Source organism: Panthera leo, chromosome A1 (assembly GCF_018350215.1).
Source record: "Panthera leo isolate Ple1 chromosome A1, P.leo_Ple1_pat1.1, whole genome shotgun sequence".
Classification (NCBI taxonomy): domain Eukaryota; kingdom Metazoa; phylum Chordata; class Mammalia; order Carnivora; family Felidae; genus Panthera; species Panthera leo.
Window position 1 is genome coordinate 211,258,842 of NC_056679.1, and position 20,538 is coordinate 211,279,379.

Sequence of the window (20,538 nt, forward strand, 5' to 3'; positions counted from 1 at the left end):
TCCGACTTCGGCTCAGGTCATGATCTCAAGGTTCATGAGTTCGAGCCCTGCGTGGGGCTCTCCACTCTCAGAAGAGTCTGCTTCAGATCCTCTGTCTCCCTCTCTCTCTGCCTCTCCCCTGCTCACTCTCACTCACACTCTCTCTCTCAAAAATGGATACACATTAAAAAAAATTTTTTTAAATAAAAATTTAAAAAAGTAAAATGGAATAATCTACACATTTTTAAAATTTTTTTTTTAATGTTTATTCATTTTTGAGAGACAGAGAGAGACAGAGCATGAGCGGGGAAGGGGCAGAGAGAGAGGGAGACGCAGAATCCGAAGCAGGCTCCAGGCTCTGAGCCGTCAGCACAGAGCCCACGCGGAGCTCGAACTCACGAGCTGTGAGATCATGACCTGAGCCGAAGTCGGGCGCTCAACTGACTGAGCCACCCAGGTGCCCCTCTACACAACATTTTAAATGGATTCTGGGGTTGCTGAACTATATTCTTAGAGGGTAAACCTTAGGATGGATTCTGAAGACAATGAATTAAACCCTGTCTTGGTGAAGACAGGATGACGGTGTATGATTTCAACACTCTGTCTTTGCATTTCTCTATTTAAGATGCACAGTAGGAAAGTTAGACTGTGCAGCCACGGAAGTGCTCAGTTGGCTCTCCCTCAGGAAATAACCTGTTGCTCAGCGGTGAGGAGTGCCCCTTGTGACGGCTCGTGGCCCCAGACCTCACCGCAAAACAGTGCTTTATAATACATAAAAGAGAAGACACAGGCTACGTAATTTAAGAGCTGATTCTGTAATGTGCCAATAACAAGAATACAGCAGCAGGTCTAATGCCATATTTCTAGTAGAGAGACTGTAAGTGACATTTCAAGATACCCGCGATAACAGTAAGGTGACAGGACATTACCTGAGAATTCTCCTGCTGGCAAAGTCACTGGTCTGCTAATACCACTGGGCGTTATTGTCTATATTCGTAATTGAAGGAAGTGCTAACAGTAGTTGGGGGCAAATGAAAACAAGATATTTTTGTTTTCACATCCAAGCTCAGGGGCTCCTTAAAATCCAGGGGAAAGTGTCAGCCTGTGTGGTATTGGCAGCTCCAGGGTGGCACCCCCGGGGGTTCTCGGACCTCCTCACACTTCCTCCGGGTGGGCCTTTGATGTATGTAAATGGACGTGGACTAGAGACCTGTCGGAGGAACACAAACAGACGCCCCTTCCTCTTACCTGTCGTGCTGTCACTTAGTCTGTCTTTGTTTTCCCGTATAGAACTGATCTCAGCCTGTTGGAACACAAAAATGACTTCAAAGAATTTTCCTGAATATGATATTCCACAAAAGAAGCAAGCAAATTTTCCTGGGTTTACACAGAACAGGTTTCCTTCTAAAAAAAAAAAGTTAGAAAATCGCCAGGAAAGGGAATATTTTAAAATATAAGTGAATAAAAGTGACGATGATCTACTGAGGTATGATTTCTAAAACGTGAGGTTCCAGAGCGTGTAATCTCAAAATAGTTTTCAGGAACTTTATTAAGTAAAATACAAATATCTTTTAAGATTATAATAACTTTACGTAATAGTGAACTTAGTGGGCTGTGTCCTAAAACCTGAGATGGCAAATATTAGTTTCATAATGAAGTCAAATACAAGTCTTACCTATCTGGATAATATACTGATTAAAATACATTAGAAATACTGGTTTAGCTTCACTATTTTATAAATTAACCATTATTAGTATATTTTTATTAATATTTTTAAGAGAATTTGTAGTAAATAAGACCTGTCAGGGAAGATAAAGGTAATTTTATAAGGGAATACAAAATTTTATGATCATGAGTTGACAATCCCCTAAAGATCTCCTCTAAACCTTTGCCCCTGAATATGTGTCTGTAAATACATTGCAAAAGTTCTTGCAACTTCAAAGCCAGACTCTCATTTCAAAACAAAATGCAATGAGTTGCCAGAAATTACTATGTTTCATCTGGATGAGCGGTGGACTATGTATGATAAGAGAGAGAAGTTTTCAGCAAAGGAACTTTTGTAAAAGCCCAAATGCTAAAAATAAAGTGGCTCATTTTTGGCAAGTGCTTATCTTTACAAAAAGCTGCCTTTTCGCTTTATAAAAATAGACATTTATTTTTCTTTTTCAACTATCTTAAAGTACAATAAATGGCATCCATTTAAAGTTTACAGGTTGAGTTTTGACAGGTACACGCTCATGGAACCACCACGATAACCAAGATACAGAAGGTGTCCATTAGGTCTACAAGATTCTGCATACTTCATCACAGCCAATACCTGCCCACCCTATCCCCGGGTAACCTCCACTCTCCTTTTTGCATTTTCTAGAATTCCTATAAATGGAATGTCATGGGTATGAATATGTGTCGGGCTTTTTTCACTCAGCCTGATGATTTTCAGATTCACCCATGATGCTGCTTATGAAGGACATTTGGATTGTTTCCAGTTTGGGGATATGTGAATAAAGCTCTGCAAACTTTTGTGTATACAATTTTTGAGACATAAATTTTCATTTCTCTTGGATAAACATCAGTGAGTGGATGGCTAGATCATATGTTAGGTGTGTGATGAACTTTTAAAGAAACTGTCAGTTTTCCAAAGTAGTTTTGCCACTTTACATTCCTACCAACAGACTATGATAATTCTAGTTCCTCCACATCATCACCACCATGTAAAAATACACTTCTTAAACTTTAGTCATTCTAAATGGTGTCACTTTTTATCTTTTTGAGATTTTTTTAAAAAGAAATGAAAGGTTTTTTACACTGTATTGCTGAAAATTTTAATTTATTCTTCTCTGGAATGCACTGCATCCTTTGAGCCATAATCACATTAGAAGACATTAGGGTACTAATTGTAAAAGTATAACTTCCTTTCCTTCCCTCGTTTAGGTATTCATATTAAGAATTTATTAATAAAATCTAGTTAAAGTGCGGGAAATGTTAGGTTGACGGAATCTTTTTCAGATCACTGTACATCCAAGTTAAAAGATAATTTATTTTGGGGCTGCTGGGTGGCTGTCAGTTAAACACCTGACTCTTGGTTCTGGCTTATGTCATGATCTCACAGTTTTGTGAGTTCAAGCCCTGCATGGGGCTCTGCACTGGCAGGGCGGAGCCTACTTGGGATACTCTCTCTCCCTCTCTCTGCCCCTCTCCCACACACGCTATCTCTGTCTCTCTCAAAATAAATAAACTTAAAAAAAAAAAGGTAATTTATCTTCAGTAATTCTTAGATGGGGGAAAGAAGTATACAATTATTCCACTGCAATTTCATTTTAACAATTAGAAATTTTATTTTCTTTCCAAGCATAATTTCCTAGTGATGGTTAGGTAAACAGACAGTAAATGAAAATATCCTCCCATTTCCTAAAATACCTTCCAACAAGAAATCTAGAGAATTAGGTAGAAAGGATTTTCTAAAATTAATGCATATTAGCTTTACAGTCAGGAAAAGTTTAATTACAAATATACAATTACTTGTCAGTAAGACACCAGAGAACAATCCTCATTTCTTTCTTTTTGATGGGCATTATATCAACTCGATTTAGTAAGAAGATTGGTTATCAGTTAAGTTCTTATCTTTGTCCCTTTTTATAAAATCAAGAAAATTAGGTATTACTTACGGAATGTAATCTATTCATTCTACTTTTTTTGTGTGGAGTCCATGCCAGAAGAAATAACTGAGGGGTGCTTCGTGATGAAAAGGTTGTCAATCAATCACTGGGAAGTCTATTCTGTTTTGTCCGATGTTGTACCACTTAAATCATGTCTATCATGTATCTTAAAATTCAAAATAATTGAACACAGACAGGAAATACCTTGAAGGGTGGTTCAGCAAAGAACACGGATTCCTTTCCCGAAAGTGGCGTTGAAGTTATTGATCTTGGGGAAGACACATCACTCAACTTAAAAAAACAAAATGAAAATCACAGATAAAGAACGTTTCTTCAAAGACTTTTCTTCTCCAGTGCAAAGGATTAGCCTATTTAACCAATGCAAATAAATCTAACAGTAACCATCCTTAGTTTCACTTAATCCAAGGGTATCTTCTATTTAATATGGCACCTCAAGAACTTTTTGAAAGTTTGCAGAGTATAACTTTCTTCCTATATTTACTGGAAGCAATTTTCAAAATCTATAAAACTTCTGTGGCATGTTGGGAATATTATTGATGAATATGCTAACATATTTAACATAACTTATCAGAGGAGATATTCCTCTCAACTATTTGAGAGATTTCATAGACATTCGAGCTTCCTCCTATATGCAATAGTCACTATAAGCTCAGAAATGAAAGCTGCTTTTAATATTAGCCAACCTTCAATGTAATTAGAAAGGCAAATATATTTGAACAGAATTTTGAGAAACCAGCTAAAATTCATTTTTAATTAACTGCCTCACCAGCTACCCATTCTCCCCGCCTTCACTTGAGCTGTTCATGTGAGCTACTAAAAGTAGACTGAGCTTCACTTAAGGAAAAAGTTTCTGTCCTAAGATTTTGAGAAATTTCCTTCAGGCTCTTTTCTTTTCTTTTCTTTCCTTTTCTTTTCTTTCTTTCTCTCTCCCTTTCTCTCTCTCTCTCTCTCTCTCTTTCTCTCTCTCTCTTTCTCTCTTTCTTTCTCTCTCTTTCTCTTTCTTTCTTTCTCTTTCTCTCTCTCTTTCTTTCTTTCTCTCTCTCTCTCTTTCTTTCTCTCTCTCTTTCTTTCTTTCTCTCTCTCTTTCTTTCTTTCTCTTTCTCTCTTTCTCTCTCTTTCTTTCTCTCTCTCTCTCTTTCTCTCTTTCTTTCTCTCTCTCTCTTTCTTTTTCTTTTTTTTTTCCTGGAGGCTTTAAAAAAAGATACTGTTCAATTCCCCAGCCTTGCACTAAATAAGAATCAACATTATTTACATACTAATAATCAAAATCTTTCATGCCATTATCTGTAATTTAAAACCAGTAAAGAAAATTTTAAATGTGCATTTAAGAGTCAATTCTAAACATTTCATTTTGGCCTAAAGATAAAATGACAAAATCATGGCTTTTTCTTGTTGTTGTCATATGTTTGTTCAATGTTGGTTTACTTTTGTTTTTACCTGGGTAGGACTGATAGGAGGTGGTGGAGCTTTGCGTTTTTTTTGGAGTTCCACTTCTTTCTGAGCTTATTTTAGAGACTTGATCATGCTGGAAGTTATCACAGTCCAAAGAATGGAGGTGGGTTAGTTCGGTTAGTAAAGTCTGAACAAACAGCTTCATCAAACAAATGAGAAAAACCTCAACAGTTCATGCATTTCTTACTTCAATAAGATCTGACATCTGCTACCAACATAAAAATAAGTAATATGCATGCTTCGAGTTTTCTTCCAGCAGCCCATGCTTTAATAGCCAGAAAATAAAAAACACAAGACAAAACCAGATTAAGTTGGTGTAGAGAATTGGGAAAGTAGAGGATGGGGAGCTGCCTGCCCCAGTTTAGAACCCAGAATACAATGATAGTCTAGCCATCTTAATGCAAAGCAGTGGTATTTCCTCCACCTTTGCATTACTTCCACTCCTTTTTAAAAAGAATGTCAATATGGGGGCAAGCGGAAACGTCTTCTCTGAAGGTTATGGATAAATAAGTGACACAGTTAGTACCTAATAAATTCAGTATTGGCTATTTCCTGTCTATGATAATTTTTCAAAACCTTTGATGTGTAAGTAAATAAATGTAACCGCCAACTATACATCTCATCAAAAAAGTAAACAATGGTGACAATGTTTTTAGGAAAAAACTCCAAAATAATAGGGCAATCTTCTCAATTTCTATCTAGAACTCTAACAACATTTTAGAAAAGTTCCAATTAAAATGAAAGGAAAAGCTAACCCTCTTATATTCATTAAATATCTAACACTGTCATGGATAGAGGTCTATAATCCATGGGATACACAAGCATTTAAAATATTGTTGTTGTTCCTTTGCAGAGCTAACCAAACATTTTCACAACAACAGAAAATATTAGTACATTTCAGAAAAAGATGAATATATAAGTAGCAAGTTTAAAGTCACATGCTTTGGAAACAGGGTAAACCATTAAGAAAACAGTTACCACCTTCTAACAATGAATCATCTATTCTAAAGATATTTTACTCCTTAAGCATTTTCAACATAGTTTTTATCACTTTTCTAGTGGAGCACAGAGTGGTTTAATCAGAACATTTTCAAATTCCCACAAGCTATGATGGCCAAAAAAAATTCTCTCCCCCAAAGATAAATACCTGCTTTGGTTTTGTTGGTGTCTTTGAATCTATAGAGGAAAAAGTGGGAAAAAAAATAAATAAATAAAGGTAAGAACCATGACTCACATCTACTTTGGGTGGGAGATACACACACACACACGCACACTCACACCCATACACACAACAAACACAGTATTTAACACTACATTTTTCTTCAAGAATATGTTTAAAAGAATAATAAAATAGATCATATTGTGCACATTCCTTTACCCTTTGGGGAAAATGGAGTGGATAAATTTAAAACAACACTGACTATTTTCTTTCACATACCAGAATCCTGAGAGATTTTTGATAATAGAAGGCTTTGAATTCCTGCATTTTCTGAGAGTTTGGAATAATGTAAGGCATTGTGTCCAAGAGAATCTACAAGGTTTAGGTCTGCACCCTTTTTAATTAAGGCTTCCACAATATTAGAGCTGCTGATCTCACAGGCTAGCATGAGAGCAGTTCTAAAGAAAAAAAAGGAGATACCAAATTAATACAACCAAAATGGGGAAACACTTTTCTGAGAAATCACTTATCCTGAAAACAAGGAAAGAAAGATGAAGTACAGTTAAATATATACACTTAATGGACTGTTAGTGAGAAGAAACTAGGGGTGTTTTTTTAACTTCAGATTAAATCAAAACATTAAACCATATAAGGTCAAATAATATAGACATAATCTTCTAAATATGATGGAATTTAATATGATTGGCACCAATCATAATATGATGGCACCTTTCACCTCAAGCATTTTAAAGTACCTATACATCATTAGGACTATTTTTAAAAGCAGCCAATATGTTTAATTTTGCATGAAAAGCCATCGGAAATGGCCTAGTCACTTCAGTATTTAATAATCTCATCACAGAGGTCTAGGGGAAATTTTTTTTACGTCAAACAGGTTCTTGATTATCAAAAGAGGCAGAAGGGGCGTCTGGCCGGCTCAGTCAGTAGAGCGTGTGACTCCTGATCTCAGAGGCATGAGTTCGAGCCCCATGGTGGGTATAGGGCTAACTTTAAAAAAAAAAAAAAGGCAGAAAATGAAAAAATTAAAAACACTTTATTACAAATGATCTAAAATATAGCTGTAATATTTTGAGGCTCCCAGAATGTAGATATCACTGAAATCCCATGATTTCTACTTTGGTGGTACCTTCCATTTTTGTCCCTGGAATTTACGTCTGCTCCATGATCCAGGAGAAAGTGACAGACCTCACTGTGGCCACTTTGTACTGCAAGAAGCAGTGGTATATTCCCATCCTAGGAGACAAATGTAGATTGATTTTAACTACGATCCTAAATGCCAGAATTGCATACAGAATTGCCTTGTTCTTTGTACATTTTATTCCTGAACTGTCCTGCCACCATGACAGTTTGTGTCCCGATAGGGCTGCCATGACCTCTCAGCACAGCATTTTTTTTTTTTAATTTAAATTCAAGTTAATTAACATACAGTGTAGTATTGGTTTCAGGAGAAACCAGTGATTCATCACTTCCATATAACACCCAGTGCTCACCCCCAACAAGTGCCCTCCTTAATGCCCATCACCCACTTAGCCCATCCCCCCACCTGCCTCCCCTCCAGCACCCCTCAGACTGTTCTCTGTATTTAAGAGAGTTTCTTATGGTTTGCCTCTCTGTTTCTATCTTATTTTTCCTTCCCTTCCCCTATGTTCATCTGTTGTGTTTCTTAAATTCCACATGAATGAAATCATATCATACTTGTCTCTCTCTGACTTACTTCTCTCAGCATAACACACTCTAGCTCCATCCATGTTGCTGCAAATGGCAAGGTTTCATTCTTTTTGATCACCGAGTAATATTCCATTACACACACACACACACACACACACACACACACACACACACACACACACACACACACCAATCTTCTTTATCCATTCATCAGTCGATGGGCATTTAGGCTCTTTCCATAATTTGGCTACTGTTGATAATGCTGCTATAAACATTGGGGTGCATGTGCCCCTTCCAATCAGCACTTTTGTATCCTTTGGATAAACACCTAGTAGTTCAACAGACCTCTTCTTAAGGAATTGCACTGACTGTTAGCTTTTTCTCAGGAACCTCAGCCTCATGGGCTGCTTTTTCCCTTCAGTGACCATCCCTCAGTCTGGCAGCGACATGACAGAGAGTGGAACATCAAGTATGTAAAGGCTCCAGGCAAGCATATCATGTTTACTGGGGGATGGCTTTGAAGAACAGGAGGACTTGTTTCCACAGCAGTAGGGCAGCAGTAGGTCCGCTGCCCTCCAAGCAGCTTCTTCCAAGCAAACTACACGCATCCTACCATCCATTCTACTATTCCCTTGCAAAGTACATGCTTTCATAACCTTACAAGTACCAGAATGGAACATTAAGAGTTTGCCTATTCTTGGCACATGACTAGATAAAGATCAATGGAAAGAATCATTTAATATGACAATTGGCAATCCTTTAAAAAAGTGCTGTAGAGGGGCACCTGGGTGGATCATTCAGTTAAGCATCTGACTTCAGCTCAGGTCATGATCTCGTGGTTCATGAGCTCAAGCCCTGCATCAGGCTTTGTGCTGACAGCTCGGGGTCTGGAGCCTGCTTTGGATACTGTGTCTCCCTCTCTCTCTGCCCCTCCCCTGCTCATGCTCTGTCTTGCTCCCTCTCAAAAATAAATAAACATTAAAAAAATTTTTTTAAATGATGTTGAATCACTATGTTATATACCTGAAGCTAATATAACACTGTACATTTATTACACTGGAATAAAAATAAAAATAAAGTAAAATAAATAAAATAAGAAAATGAGATCCCAACTCATATACAAACCATGTAAGGTGATGAAGAATGTAAACATTACAACAGAAAAAAAGTGAAAAAATACTAGAAGAATACATAGGTGACTATTTCCACAATCTTAGGGTGAAGGGGTCCTAACTCAAATGATACAAAAGCTTCAAGAGAAGCTTGTATTCTGCTTATTCCTTGGATCATACCTCCCAAATGCAGTTGATAGTAACTTTTAAGGTAGATGTATTCAAGTAGGCAAAGGAAAAAAATAAATTACAATATGTCCAATTATTTTGAAAAATACAATTGCTGCTTAAAGATTAAGTCTCCGTTTAAAATAGAATTTCAGACACATTTCTAAAAAATTATCTCTGCGAAGTTATAATACTTTCTGGTTATGAAGTACTGAGATTCAGGGAGTAGGAATTTATCTACAATTCTATACACTCACATAACAATATTCCCATTAGGTATATTGCATGCGTAGCATATAATGCATGCATAGCATATAATTTCTATGCTATGGCAGGACATTTAAACTTGCAGTCAGGAGTGACTGGCATGTAAATTTATTCTCAGAGTAGCCCAGCAAGGTTAAACAGGCTAGAAGTGGTTTTCAGAGTTGGGAAATCCTAACCAGGAGTACCCAAGATGATACACGGGAAGTTAACAGAAATGACAGAACTTCTATTTAGACTTATTTCTTCTAAAAGTCAAGAAATTAAGCCTTATTAATACATTTAGGTTGATGGCAGATGACCTGAGAAACAAATATACACATCAGGAAGTGCATGTCCCAAAATGTCTTCTCAATGTGTCATTAAATTCAGAGAACAATAGAGATAATACTTGGATCCGTTTTGCAGAAGAGGATCCAGGTTGAAACGCATTAGACTTTCGCCAAATGCTGAGGTCTCTAAACGTCTTAGTGACTTGCAGAGGTAGCCCACAGCGCTCTAGACACCAGTGTGCATCTCCACATCTAGCAGCCACCGGATACTTACCAAATCCTTGAGGTTTATGGGGCTTTTGTGCTCGCAAAGAGCCTGCACAGCTTGAAGGCAGCCCTGTGCCGCTGAGGGAAGGAAACAAAGACACAGCCCGTCACACAGGGGCTCTCACCAGCAGGGGCATCACACGCACCCAGGACAGTGAAGTTCGTGTTCCACCCAGTTTGCTATGTTATACTAGCTGCACTGAAGAGAAGTCGTATCCCGAAGGTTAAGTAAGGTGCTCCGAATTAGTGTTACATTTCAATGTTAATTTCCAGACCTAGAGCCACTGTCTGCCAGTTGCCTTTGTGCAAATATTTGGTTTGGCATTTTGTAGGACTTAGCTTTGCTCCAGCTAGCACTAATAGAAATTTATAAATCTCATCACTCCCTGAGCTCGGTGTTGACGTTTTGTTACTTGGGAGCCGTGTGACAGATAATGACAAGATAGTAAAACAGAACACTGAGAAATAAAATGGGAGTTTCTTTTGATCCCCAAATCAAAAAAATCTGTATCACATATTACATGAAATCTCTAAATGCTTATGAAAATCTCTTAGCTTAAACAAGAAACTTACATTAATTAAAATATAATAACCATGGCAATTTTTACAGTTTGGCAGGCAACTGATGAATTTTAGATGTGTTCCTTGATAAAACCCTACACATTTTGCAAACTGAGGGAGACAGAAATTCCAGGAATGATGACAGACAACAGCCTCAGAAATAAAATGGTAAAGAAAATGGCTTGAAAGAGGAAAAGGACAACTGAGTATTTCTTATGGCAGAAGGATCAGTAAGAGAATGAAAGTCACCTGCATAATGTAAAGCTGTTTTCCCAGAGCTGTCCACACTTCCGGCTGGGCATTTTGACTAGAAGACAAAAAATAAATAAATACACATAATAAACATTCCGCTCTGTTGAGTTCATCCTTTTCCTGCAAGGTTGTGATGTGTCTTATCAGGAAGAGAATAAATATGAATAGGCCCCAATTGCTGTGCTCCAGGACCTACAGTCTCCTATGGGGAGGGGAGCTCCTCTCCAAGTAATAGGGACCCAGGCAAAAGGTCACCTCTTTGCTGCGCTGGCCGTCCTGTCCTCCCTCTCACACTAGCATCCCATCACTGGCAGCTGACAGATGCGCTCCAGGAGTTCTCATCTTGGTCCCGTCTTTCCCCCCACATTTCCTGCCTAATTCTCTAGTCCCCCTTCACAAAACCAAGTTCCTGTAAAGAACTGCCCACATGCGATCCATGCTGCCTTGCTTCCCACTCGTTTCCAAACCCACTGCAGTTGCGTGCTGTTCTCCAGACTCCACAGAGATGGCCCCACAGTCACCAGTAACCTTTGTGTTTCCCACGATAACAAACATCTGTGTCCTCCTCTTACCGCAATCCACCCCCTTCTCCAAACAGTCCTTCCACTTAGCTCCTAGAGCCCATACTAGCCTGGTGTTCCCACTACTGCTCTGGCCACTCCCCCTCCGTGAGCCAAACACAGAATGTTGAGGTTCCTCGGTGCTCTCCTTCTTGGTAATCTCATTCATGCCCGTAGCTTGAAATGTCATCTAAAGGCTAAAGACTCAAATGTGTACCTTCACAATAACAAACCTAAGTACATATTAGCTATTACGCACTGGGCACTCTTCATTGTTTTAAGGCTCCTGATAATGCTAGACACTATTATCACTCCCATCTTCTGATGGGGAAACTGAGATACAGCGAAGGTGATAATTTGCTCAAGTCACAGGACATGGCAGAGCCAGGATTCAAACCCAGATGCGCTGGGCTAGAGCATATGTTCTCAGCTGTATGCAACATCATCTCCGAGCGCCTGGCTTGATAACCCACTGCCTATTTCACATTTCTGCTCTGATGTAAGCACCTCAAATGCAACCGTCCTAAAGTTCCACTGAGTCACCTTTAACTTCTTCTCCTCCTCCTCTTCTGCCATCTAATTCACCACCATGTCCTGCCAATTCTGTGACCTAAACATACCTGGTCTACTCTTTCTTTCCCCATTACACCACCCAGTCTAGGCCAGCATCTTCTCATGCAGACAGCTGGGGCAGCCTCCTGGCGGGCTCCACAGCTCTGCTCTCGCCTCTATTCTCTATACAACTAGACTGATCTTTTAAAACTGTGAATACCAGTCCTTCCTTAAAAGCCCTCCACAGTTCCATGCTGTGCTCAGAGGACTTACGGCCTGCCATGACACACAGGCCTGCACTCCATGCCCTTCTTTCTCCTCCATGCTCACTCGGCCCCAGGCTTTCTTTCCTCCCTGACCAGTGCCTTTCCTATCCGAGGCCCTCTGTACTTGCTCTTCTGTCTGCTTGGAATGCTTTCCCCTTGGCTCTTTCCAAAGTTCTCGGCTTAAATATCACCTCCTCCACGAGCCCTTCCCTGATTGTTCACCCCACACCCAGCTCTCTCAGTACTTGGTCAGTTTTCTTCTTGATGTGGTACAATTTGTAACATGCATTTGGGGACTTGTTTACAAGATTGCAAGCTTCATCAGGATAAGGGATGTTCTGCTTGTGAAAATATACTCAATGCCTGACACAGGGCATGGTGTCCAGGAGGCACTTGTTAAAAGTGGGGGGGGGGGGGACTAGTGGGCTATCAGGGGAAGAGGAGAGTTCATTTGAATTTGAACAATCTCACAAGGGTCTGTTTGTGCTCACTGCCTTGAGGAGGCAAACTTTAAAACGGTAGCCACTGGAGAAGAGAAGAATCTCCAGCAGACAGATAGTAAGAGCAAAGGCCTAGAGAGCTCAGAGAAAGGATCCAGTGCAGAGAGTGAGGGAGGGCGAGAGGCAACAAGGGTCACATCACAGAGGGCAGAGGATGCCAAGACAGAAGTGAAAAACTGGCTGGAGAGGTCCAGGACCCAAGGAAAGTGACCCATTAGGAGGACATCAGAGCCTCAGGGTTTTAGGAGCGCCTGGGTGGCTCAGTAGGTTGAGCGACCGACTTTAGCTCAGGTCACGATCTCAAGGTTTGCGAGTTCGAGCCTCGCGTCGGGCTCTGTGCTGACAGCTCAGAGCCTGGAGCCTGCTTCGGATTCTGTCTCCCTCTCTCTCTGCCCCTCTCCTGCTCATGCTCTGTCTCAGAAATAAATAAACATTAAAAAAAAATTCAAAGCCTCAGGTTTTAACAACTATTCAGAAAGAAGAACAGCAAGTCTGCAAGTTAGAGGCAAGAACAGGCAATGTTAAGAGTGAAATGTCTGTCTGCCCTTCAGTGGTAAGAGGAACGGAGATCAAGTTACGACTTACCATGCTTTGGCCTAATTTTAGAATAGCACAAGGAAGTGTTTAAAGGCTTCAAAGATTCCAGAGAAAAACCAATCCATTTGCATAACCAGATATAAAATTACATTAGAGGCTAGAATATCTGGTCCTTGCCCATGAGGATTTCCAGCCTGTCAAGTTCATTCTTCCTGAAAATCAGAGCCAGATGCAAAGCCTGGATAGCCAAGCCAGAATGAGAACAGAGATTTAAGATACAAATAAGTTAAAAAAAATTAAGGCAAGACCAAGGGTATGGAGGCAGTGCACTTGGGCAAGTCCATGATTGTCATTTATTCAAGGTGCCGGGCCTCAGAGAAAGCAGGGAAGTTCTACTTTAATTGTTCTCAGAGAGGAGCCTCATAATAATAATAAAAATAATAATAATAATCACAGATGTTGATCTATTTTTCTTGAATTTCACTTCAAAGGCCTCTTAAGGTTTGCATTCCTGGCAGTGGTGGCAGCTTGCGTCACATAACGCAAGACAAGAAGCTGTGTGACAAACAGAGCAGGACAAGTTGAAGAATGTGACCACATTTCTGCATTAGAATCGCAGAGCCAAATTAAAGCAAGATGCTGGGTCCCACACAGTGCCTGTGGAGGCTGAGACAACAGCTCAACAGAAGAGATAGCACTCCAAACACATATTTTATGGCTCTGTGCTGTTCCTGAAAACAACCAGCTTGCACGCTGACTGGCAATGGCTGGATGTTACAGTATGGACCGCTACTGGGCTTTCATTAAATATTCATCTTTCAAGATTTACAGATGTCGTCCCCCTAAGCGATCATTATAAACTGGCAAGGTTATCAAACCAGGGAGCTGGCTTCACATTATAAAGGGGAATAAAACCAAGAACCTCGGCAAAAAACTAAGAACTAAAGGCACATTTAAAGTTACACACAAGGAAATAAAGGTTGAAATTTTGTTTCTCAAAAAGAGTTGTGTTCTACCAATGACTGAAAGAAAGGCTATTAGGATACTGGAGATCCTATATTGCAAGGATCTCCAATCGCATGAAAAACAGTTTTTAAACTGATTATGTAAAGGGTACAAGTCTCTCAGAAAAGGACGCAGGTTGCTGAATAAAGGCAAGAAAAAGGCTGGATCCCAGGAAGACACTCCAAATTCTGATGAGGATCTTCTTCCCTATCAGTGCAATTGCTATGGAAATAATCTTTTCCTTGGCTGTCATTTAAATTGTGATGCTTCTTAGGAAACCCAGGTTCTGGGATGGTATTTAAGGGAGTGTGTGTGTGTGTGTGTGTGTGTGTGTTATTCTTTCACAGATACAGTTACTGTTAAGTTTAAAAGATGACATAATTTTAAAAATTTATAATTTTAAGTTGTTCCATTTTACCTGAAGGAGCTTCCTGATGCATTCGTGGTGGCTGTTCTTGGCTGCGAGGTGCAAGGCACTGTGTCCTAAATGGATTAAAAAAAATCTTGGAAAAAGAGGCCACACATCTTAAATCCCTTTCTTATCTCTGTAACAAAGACAACTATGAGGAAATAAACTGTTCTCCAACAAAGGCAGAATTGTTACTCTTGGTAAGGTCTCAGCTTCTTATCTGTAAAGTTCAGTGTGACAAATGAGCAGAGGACACAGAGCGTCCTGCCCACTGCATAATATTCAGGGTCTACTCCAAGTGCCGTTCTCTTGGGGTGCTATTAAACTCTGAGCTAAAAGCTGGCAGGTGACTCATGATACACAGCTCAGTTCTGCTTTCAGCGGTCCCCACGCATGCCAAACGTCCTGCATCCACCCCAGCCACACCAGGCTACGACTACCACAGGCCCAGGAACCCAGGAAAGGCCACCTGTATGCCAGCTGAGAACATCCTAAACACCCATCACTTAAATCCCTAGTTTTGGCTTTTCATTTCCCTCTCCTCCAAATGTCCTCCAGCCCCTGCACGGAAACTACCTGGACTTTTCAGATATTCAAAGTCCTTATGTGGAAGAAGGAAAAGAGTGGTAAAAACAATAATACACTACTAAAGTCACATTTCTTTACGTTCCCTTCAGAGAATATGACCCTAACATAAAGCACTCTGATGTTTCAGCAGTCAGCTTTAGGAAATCCTAGTGCTGTACCCAACTCTCTCCACAGCCTAACGGGCCTAGAGAATTTCTAAGGAAGAGGGGCTTGGGGGCAGCTTCTGGGCAGAAGGTATGGCTACCAGCCCAGGAGGCTCCCATCTGAGGCCCCTCACCACCTCGCTGGAGCCTGCGCTTAGCCTGGATTCTCCTCCTCCAGGATCACCACACAGCTTGCTCTCTCACCTCAGAGGCAACTGAAAGAGTGCCTTGTGAATGAGGTCTGCCCTGACCTCCCCTTTTAAAATTCCCATTCCTCCGCCGCCCTTTTAATCTTCAATCCCTGCTTCATTCCTGCTCTTCATAGCACTGAGCACCTTCCCACACTCCTTTCCACCCCACCCCACTCTACACAATACACACACACACACACACACACACACACACACACACACACACAATTTATGGAGCTCGTTTTTCTTTCCCCACTAGAATATGAACTCACTGAGGACAGGAAGTTCTGTCTCATTCCCTGCTGTGTCCCTAGTCCAGCACTGATGATGCATCATAGGCTCTTACTATACACTTGTTAATTTCAATTAGAGGGTATGCTCATTTCAAAGGTCTGGGGAGAAGGTTTAGGGGCAGAGGACCAAAGCTGCCCCTGCCAGCCAACCCAGAGCACATGGTAAACTCTTAAATCCTCCATTTCCCAAACTTTTCGGCCGAGATGTGCCGAATGTCATACCTGTAAACAACCCATACTTTGGGACATGCTTCAAGCATGGTTTCAGTCTTGGTGCTATTGACATTTTAAGCCGTGAGTGTGTGTGTCTGTGTGTGTATGTTGAGAGAAGGGGGGTTGTCCTATGCATTTTAGGTTATTAAGCAGTACCTCTGGCCTCTACCCTTTACATGTCCATTTGTGATGATCAGAAATGTCTCCAGACATTGCCAAATATCACCTGGGGGCAAAATCACCCCAGTTGAGAACCACTGGCTTACAGAAACAATTTCTTTCATATGGTGGTCCAGTCTCCAAATATCATTTCTCCTTTTTCAAATAGTCTTCAATCTGTAACATGCACTGGGAATCTTTAATTATTAGAGAATCATACAGCTAGGAAAGACCATATTTAAAAATTAGAGGATTTTAGGATCACAGTAAGCTGCACAAAAGCATGCGTAAGGTCAAAAGATCAGATTCCTTCTTTTCTGAGACCAGCTGCACTGAAGGATTTTAAGGGTATGCGTGAGGGGGGTTGTTTAGGTGAAGCAGAACACAGAGGCAGGAACCCCTCCCAAACGGATGAGGATGAGGAAGGTCGGAACTAAGGCCCTTGGAAGTAGGAAGACAAATCTCTTCTCCTTCCTCCTTTAACTTCCTGAGACCCTCCTCTTTCCAGGATGTATAATGCATAATAGTATCAGTTCGGTTACAGGATGCATTAAATAGGCTTTGGTGCACTAGCCCGGCCCCCAAGCATCATCTGTACCAGTGTTTCTAAGGACAAACACGTTTTCAGTTTTAAACAAATGCCTTGCAGATGAACTTTTGGAAGCCATCCTGATTGTAAGTAGAAGACTGTTTATGTCATGTATACAGTGCATTAGCTTTTTGTCTCTGCTGTGGACAAAAGCGGTTCTAGAGTAAAGAGCACCCATTGGAAAAAGACACAATTCTCCAAAGACGAGATGGTAGGGAGATTTAAACAACCCAGCAGAAAATAAACAGTAGGGTTTCATTTCATTCCAAGTGTTCTACTCATACCTGGAAGTAAGTGCCATGTTTCTAAAGAAACACAATTCTTTTATTCCCTGGCCCTGAGCTATGTTTTCCTGAACCAGGAGCACAACAGTATTTTCAATTAAAACGTTCTCAAAACCCAAATAATGTGTCATGCCCTGGACATTACACCGAAGTGAGATGTCTCTTACTGTTAATGTTAACACAAAATTCTCTTTCCAAAAGCAAAAATTTTCTGGAGAGAATACATTGTATTAGTGGCAGAATCTCAGTGTAATGAGACAGTGCATAAGTCTGGCCCCTATTCAGCTATGGATCTGTCTGGAATATCAGGAAACAATTCACATAACATGGCAACCCTAATTCAAGTGCATTCCAGCAGAACTTTGCCTGTGAGTAAAAAGACCAGTGTTATTTATGTCAAGGGTTGTGGGCTATAACAGGTAGTGTAAGAAACCTATTGTTGAAAGGGAGTCTAGGGGCACCTGGGTGGCTCAGTCCGTTAGGCATCTGAGGTCGGCTCAGGTCATGATCTCATGGTTCATGAGTTAGAGCCCCTCGTGGGCTCCACGCTGACTGTGTGGAGCCTGCTTGGGATTCTGTCTCTGACCCTCTCCTACTCAAGTTTGCATGCGTGTGCTCTCTCGCTCTCAAAATAAATAAACAAACTATAAAAAAAAAAACATTAGAAAAAGCTTTAAAAAAAAAAGAAAGGGAGTCTAAAAAGGATGGCTCAGGGGTGCCTGGCTGGCTCAGTCAGTAGAGCATGTGACTCTTGATCTTGGCATCATGAGTTCAAGCCTTACTTGAGGTTACTTTAAAAAAATAAAAATAAAAAATAAAAAGGATGCCCAGACATTCTAGCCATGGAACACTTCCCCCCAAACTACCTCAGACAATAACCATTTATTCAATTCTTTAAGATCACTGGAGAAAATGGAGAAGAATTAGCTAATTTAATAGAGGAATTACTGATGTACTCTTCAAGTATATGTGAAAAAATCTGAAAACAAGTCAGAAGACACATACAGGGCTAACAAATACCAAAGGGTGAAGTCTGAAAAATTGCAGTTTTAGATCAAAATATAAAAGCATTTAGAAAAATAAAGAGAATTAAATAACATTCAACTACATAAGATTTAAAACATTTTCTTAGAAATCAGAGTTTCAGAATGCTGACTATATTTAAACAATAGAAGTATAAATTTGGTTCTTATTTACAACTTTAAACATATTTAAACACCATTATCCTTAGTAATCCTCATTTTCTTTTCATCAAATTTTCATCACTGAGGCACAAGTCTGTTTACCTTGTTAGAACCCCAGGAGAAGACCCAAGAATTAAAGACGTATTAGTAACCACTACTGTAACTACTAAATAGTTATGGAATTACCCTTAGTCTCCCCAGTATATATGTGTATAGTGTTCTATAAGGAATTAAAAGGCTTTTTTTGCATGTATGTGTATCACCTGAAATATTTTCACACCCACGTTATGCTGATCATTGCATATGGCTGACCCTTCTTGCTTATACACGAGTCAAGAGCAAGTGTGAAACTCATACAATCGTTTTGTTTTTCTTTATCCCAAATGAAAATAGGAAATACATTTTATTGGCTATAATTTACAGTTTAAATGACCCATTGTCAAAGTGTCTGAGTTTTAAGATGAATATTACCTTTCATATCTTTACATGGCATCAAATTCAAGTGGGATTAGGGGGCATAATGGAATGGAAGTCCACCTTGAAATCCAAACAAAAACTAAACCAGTCCTTGGAAACCGCAGAGAGAAAAGTCAGGGTTCTCAAGCATTCCGTTCTGAGGACTATGCATTATGATGTTTCCGTACCTCAGTTCTCGCTCTCCTAAGACCCTCTTCTATGAGAAAAGATGTTGTATTAGGAAGGTTAAGTGTGCAAAGGGATGAGAGAAAATTTAAAAAATGGGTGTGAGGGGTGCCTGGGTGGCTCAGTCGGTTAAGCCTCTGACTTCAGCTCAGGTCACAATCTCACGGTCCATGAGTTCGAGCCCCGCGTCGGGCTCTGGGCTGATGGCTCAGAGCCTGGAGCCTGCTTCCGATTCTGTGTCTCCCTCTCTCTCTGCCCCTCCCCCGTTCATGCTCTGTCTCTCTCTGTCTCAAAAATAAATAAACGTTAAAAAAAAAATTTAAAAAAAAATGGGTGTGAAATACAAAGTGCACATTCTCCTCCAATCTCTGTTTCTACTTGCTTCTACAGCAAAACCTTCAGTATTTTTAACTGGACAAATTGCTGCCCAGAATTCCCAGCTTCCCGTAAGGCTCAGTGTGGCCACAGATCCCACTCTGTGCTGTGAGGCCCACTCATGGGCCATACTTGCCCTGCCCCTGGCTGCTGCTGAGATGCAGATCCCAGGGAAGCCATCTTGGGCTATTAGGACCACAGCAACACCCTGGATGGCGGAGTCTGAATCCCTCACGGTGTGGAGCCGAGCTGCCATACCAATTTGGGACTTTCAACTGACAGAAAATTCTATTTGTTGAAGCCACTCTTATTATGGTATCCTGTCACATTGCATCAAATGTATACACTCACTAATCAAGGGTGTGTGAAAGCCAATGCTTCGTAGAAGCACATTGGTAAAAACAGAAGATTCTTTGGTCTTCTTCAATCTTCCGTTAATGCTTCTGTTTAATCCTGTCTCATACTCCAGGGTGCTAAATGCAGGCACCACCACTCCCCACCCTCCAAAAAAAAAAAAAAAAAAAAAAAGCCAGAAGTCAATTTTACTATTTGTCTGGGAGGAGTGTTTTCTAAAAAAGCAGCCAGAAATGCCAATTCTTACATCAGTGAGGAACAAGAGCAAACAAAACAATGAAAGGATGTTAGACAAATAACGTAGGTCCAGTTCAGAGATGACACAGCGAGCTTAGAAGCCAACTTTCCCATGTGACCACTATATATTGGTATTGCCTGGCAAACAGGCGATTAAGGAAGGGGGAAACCCCCAAAACCAAAAACCTGTTATGAGCTTCTACCAGTCTTTGGGCTTTCTTCTTCTGATTTGTACAACGAGAGCTGTTGGCTTGGTGATTGTAAAAAAAAATAAATAAAATAATAATAATAACAATAATAATAATAATAATAATAATAATAATAATAATAGGGGTGTCTGGGTGGCTCAGTCGGTTAAGCCCTGGACTTCAGCTCAGGTCATGATCTCACAGTTCGTGGGTTCAAGCCCCGCACTGGGCTCTGACAGCTCAGAGCCTGGAGCCTGCTTCAGTTTCTGTGCCTCCCTCCCTCTGCCCCTCCCCCCCTCATATTCTCTCTCTCAAAAGTAAACATTAAGAAAAATTAAAAAACAATAAATAAAGATGTGAAACCTTTTCAAAAGCCTCATGTGTAAAAGATAATAAAGGTGATAAGGTGATGTGGGT

The 20,538-nt window shown here is 40.3% G+C and overlaps 1 protein-coding gene across 1 annotated transcript in view; it reads right to left on the reverse strand.

Moving 5' to 3' along the window:
• The window catches only part of RAI14 (retinoic acid induced 14), a 131,762-nt gene that overhangs the window by 11,922 nt on the left and 99,302 nt on the right, over nt 1-20,538 (reverse strand). The window contains 10 exon segments of the mRNA XM_042952380.1: nt 1,228-1,282; nt 3,840-3,926; nt 5,094-5,135; nt 5,137-5,181; nt 6,256-6,284; nt 6,547-6,725; nt 7,415-7,521; nt 10,047-10,117; nt 10,850-10,907; nt 14,691-14,755. Of these exon segments, the coding sequence (XP_042808314.1) occupies nt 1,228-1,282; nt 3,840-3,926; nt 5,094-5,135; nt 5,137-5,181; nt 6,256-6,284; nt 6,547-6,725; nt 7,415-7,521; nt 10,047-10,117; nt 10,850-10,907; nt 14,691-14,755 (738 nt within the window).